Genomic DNA, 2238 nt, shown 5'->3' with positions numbered 1-2238 from the left:
TTCTGTTTCATCAACAGCCTCTCAGCATCCGCCCGAGACAGTTTCCCATGGAACCACCTATGGATTAACAAAAAATGGGAATACAATTACTGCAAGTGTTCCCTTCATAAAAATACCTTTAACAAAATTGGCAGTTTTCATTTCCTTATCCCTTAGTCGACGATTGTTCCCTGTGGTGTTTAGAACAGTATTAATTAAATGCCAGATGTTTCACATGGCTTGGCAGAGACTCCTACACAACCAGCTTAACTCCATCGTCATCTCTAGGTTGTCTATTCACCTGTGTCACACCGGTGCTACTCAGGCATTTCACCTGGCTTGGCAGAGATCCCTACACAAACCAGCTTAACTTCATCGTCATCTTGCAGTGATCTCTAGGTTGTCTATCTCCCCGAGTCACACCGGTGCTACACACATTTTTCTCCTGGCTTGGCGGTGTAAAAATGCGAACAGTCAACCTTTCAACTCATGAAACTATTCTTCCCATTGCACTCATAAACATTCATTATTTGTATACTACCAAAGATTTTAGGGAGGGAAGAGAGCACAGGTTTGTTTGAAAATACATTACATTCCTAGTTACATCATGGAAGTACACCCTCTATGCTCTGATTATCCAGTACAAATGCTCCCACTCGCAATGCAGTAGCAAGATGCACCACGGTGTGGAGAACATAAGACGATGGTAAAGCTCTTTCAAGACTATCAAACTTTCTTTGACAAAAAACTGTGTGCCCATATTTAGTTACGACATGCCTATATATGGTCATGATGTGATGCCATCACGACTATATTTAGGCATGTCACATGTTTTTGTCAAATAAAATTTGAGTCTCAACAGAACTTTAAAACTATTTCATACATAAAATATGGCATAATTAATTTTTTCTAAATTATAAATAAAATGGAGGAATGGGGAAATTTTAACCAAATTTAGGTCTGAAGAGTGCCATTTCCAGTCACCTACAGGTGCCATAATCAGAAATTGTCTTACCTCAGCCTCAACCAAGGTGGGGCTGAGGTGGTGTAGACTCTCCATTTGTGTGAGTCCTCCCTGGGCCCCCTCTATTTCAAATTCCTAAATCCATCACTGGTTAACATATATATGGGAAGGAAAACTTACGTATGTGGTTTCATCTGTATGTAATTCTTCGGCACCATCCCATCACACCCATCTTGTTCTGCTTTGTACCAGTGTTTATCTTCATCCATATTTAGGATCTTTGAGGGGAAAAGATTAATTTTTACAACAGAATATTATCATGTGAGTAAATAATAAAACATTGAAAAGAGTCTATTGTTACACCTGTCTTAAACAAATTCCTAATTAACCTCTTGTTATTGTCAGTTTAACACATTCCTTCCTGATATATATTACATAATATTTAGGCCTTACCTTAATCACCGAGCCTTTAATGAAAGAAAGCTCGTCACTTTCCTTCCCATTAAAATCATATAACGCAATGGCTTCCATGCTGTATTGATCTGTATTACTCAACCCTTGACGAGGTTAAACTGCTGCAGTAAGTTACGTAGACCCACTAGGCCTATATAGCCTCGGTACTATCTAGGCCTAGCCTAGGCCTAAACGTTAGGTGGCACGGCGTACCAAACTAGGAGGTAAGCACTCTGGTTGTACTGTATGCAGATTAGACCTAGGCCCACCCCATAGTATAGTAAAGGAAATTACTGTTATCCTTAGAAGAATTCCTGCAGCCTGCCTTGGTTCAATTAAGAAACTGTTACGTTGCGAAAAATTCAGGATTTTTGACAATGCAGAGTATCGGTCTACTGTAGAATTATTGCGCTCTGAGTAACATATTAAATACTACAGATACGTGAAACTGCTCTATCATGTCGTCCACTAATTGTCTCTTTAAACAGTGAAGACCAAACACCACCACCTGTCGAGGACAAACCTACCTAGGCCTACATACTGTAAACAAAGATTATCTTTGGGATCTTCCATGTTACGATAGGAATGTAGAAACACCCGCTGTATAATTATTGATGATCTGTTGACTCTCAATAATATTAATCTTATTCATTATTATTTTAGTCATACAGCAATACAGTTATTAAACAGAAAACATAAGAAAAACAAAACTATCAACATGAACATTCGGGACAATTAGGCTTCCTGGGCTGCTTATACACCTGTATGATTCTTGGTTCGGTCGGTCACCGCCAAATAAAAACTTTTTTTTACCTCAAATTTCTTTTTTTTTTTTACCTCAA

General features: G+C 38.6%; 1 protein-coding gene across 1 annotated transcript in view; it reads right to left on the bottom strand.

The window, feature by feature from the left end:
• Positions 1-1914, bottom strand: part of LOC117118097 (growth factor receptor-bound protein 2-like) — a 7354-nt gene extending 5440 nt beyond the window's left edge. The window contains exons 1-2 of the mRNA XM_033262593.1: positions 1397-1914; positions 1124-1221 (exon numbers count right to left, since the gene is read on the bottom strand). Coding sequence (XP_033118484.1) covers positions 1124-1221; positions 1397-1474 — 176 coding nt within the window. The 5' untranslated portion in view covers positions 1475-1914. The remainder of the gene's footprint in view (positions 1-1123; positions 1222-1396) is intronic.
• Positions 1915-2238: the final 324 nt, after the last annotated feature.

Source organism: Anneissia japonica, unplaced genomic scaffold (assembly GCF_011630105.1).
Source record: "Anneissia japonica isolate Jap-2015-1 unplaced genomic scaffold, ASM1163010v1 scaffold287634_len692169_cov176, whole genome shotgun sequence".
Taxonomy (NCBI): Eukaryota; Metazoa; Echinodermata; class Crinoidea; order Comatulida; family Comatulidae; genus Anneissia; species Anneissia japonica.
The sequence above is the reverse complement of the archived record's forward strand: the minus strand, read 5'-3'. Positions and strand labels throughout refer to the sequence as shown.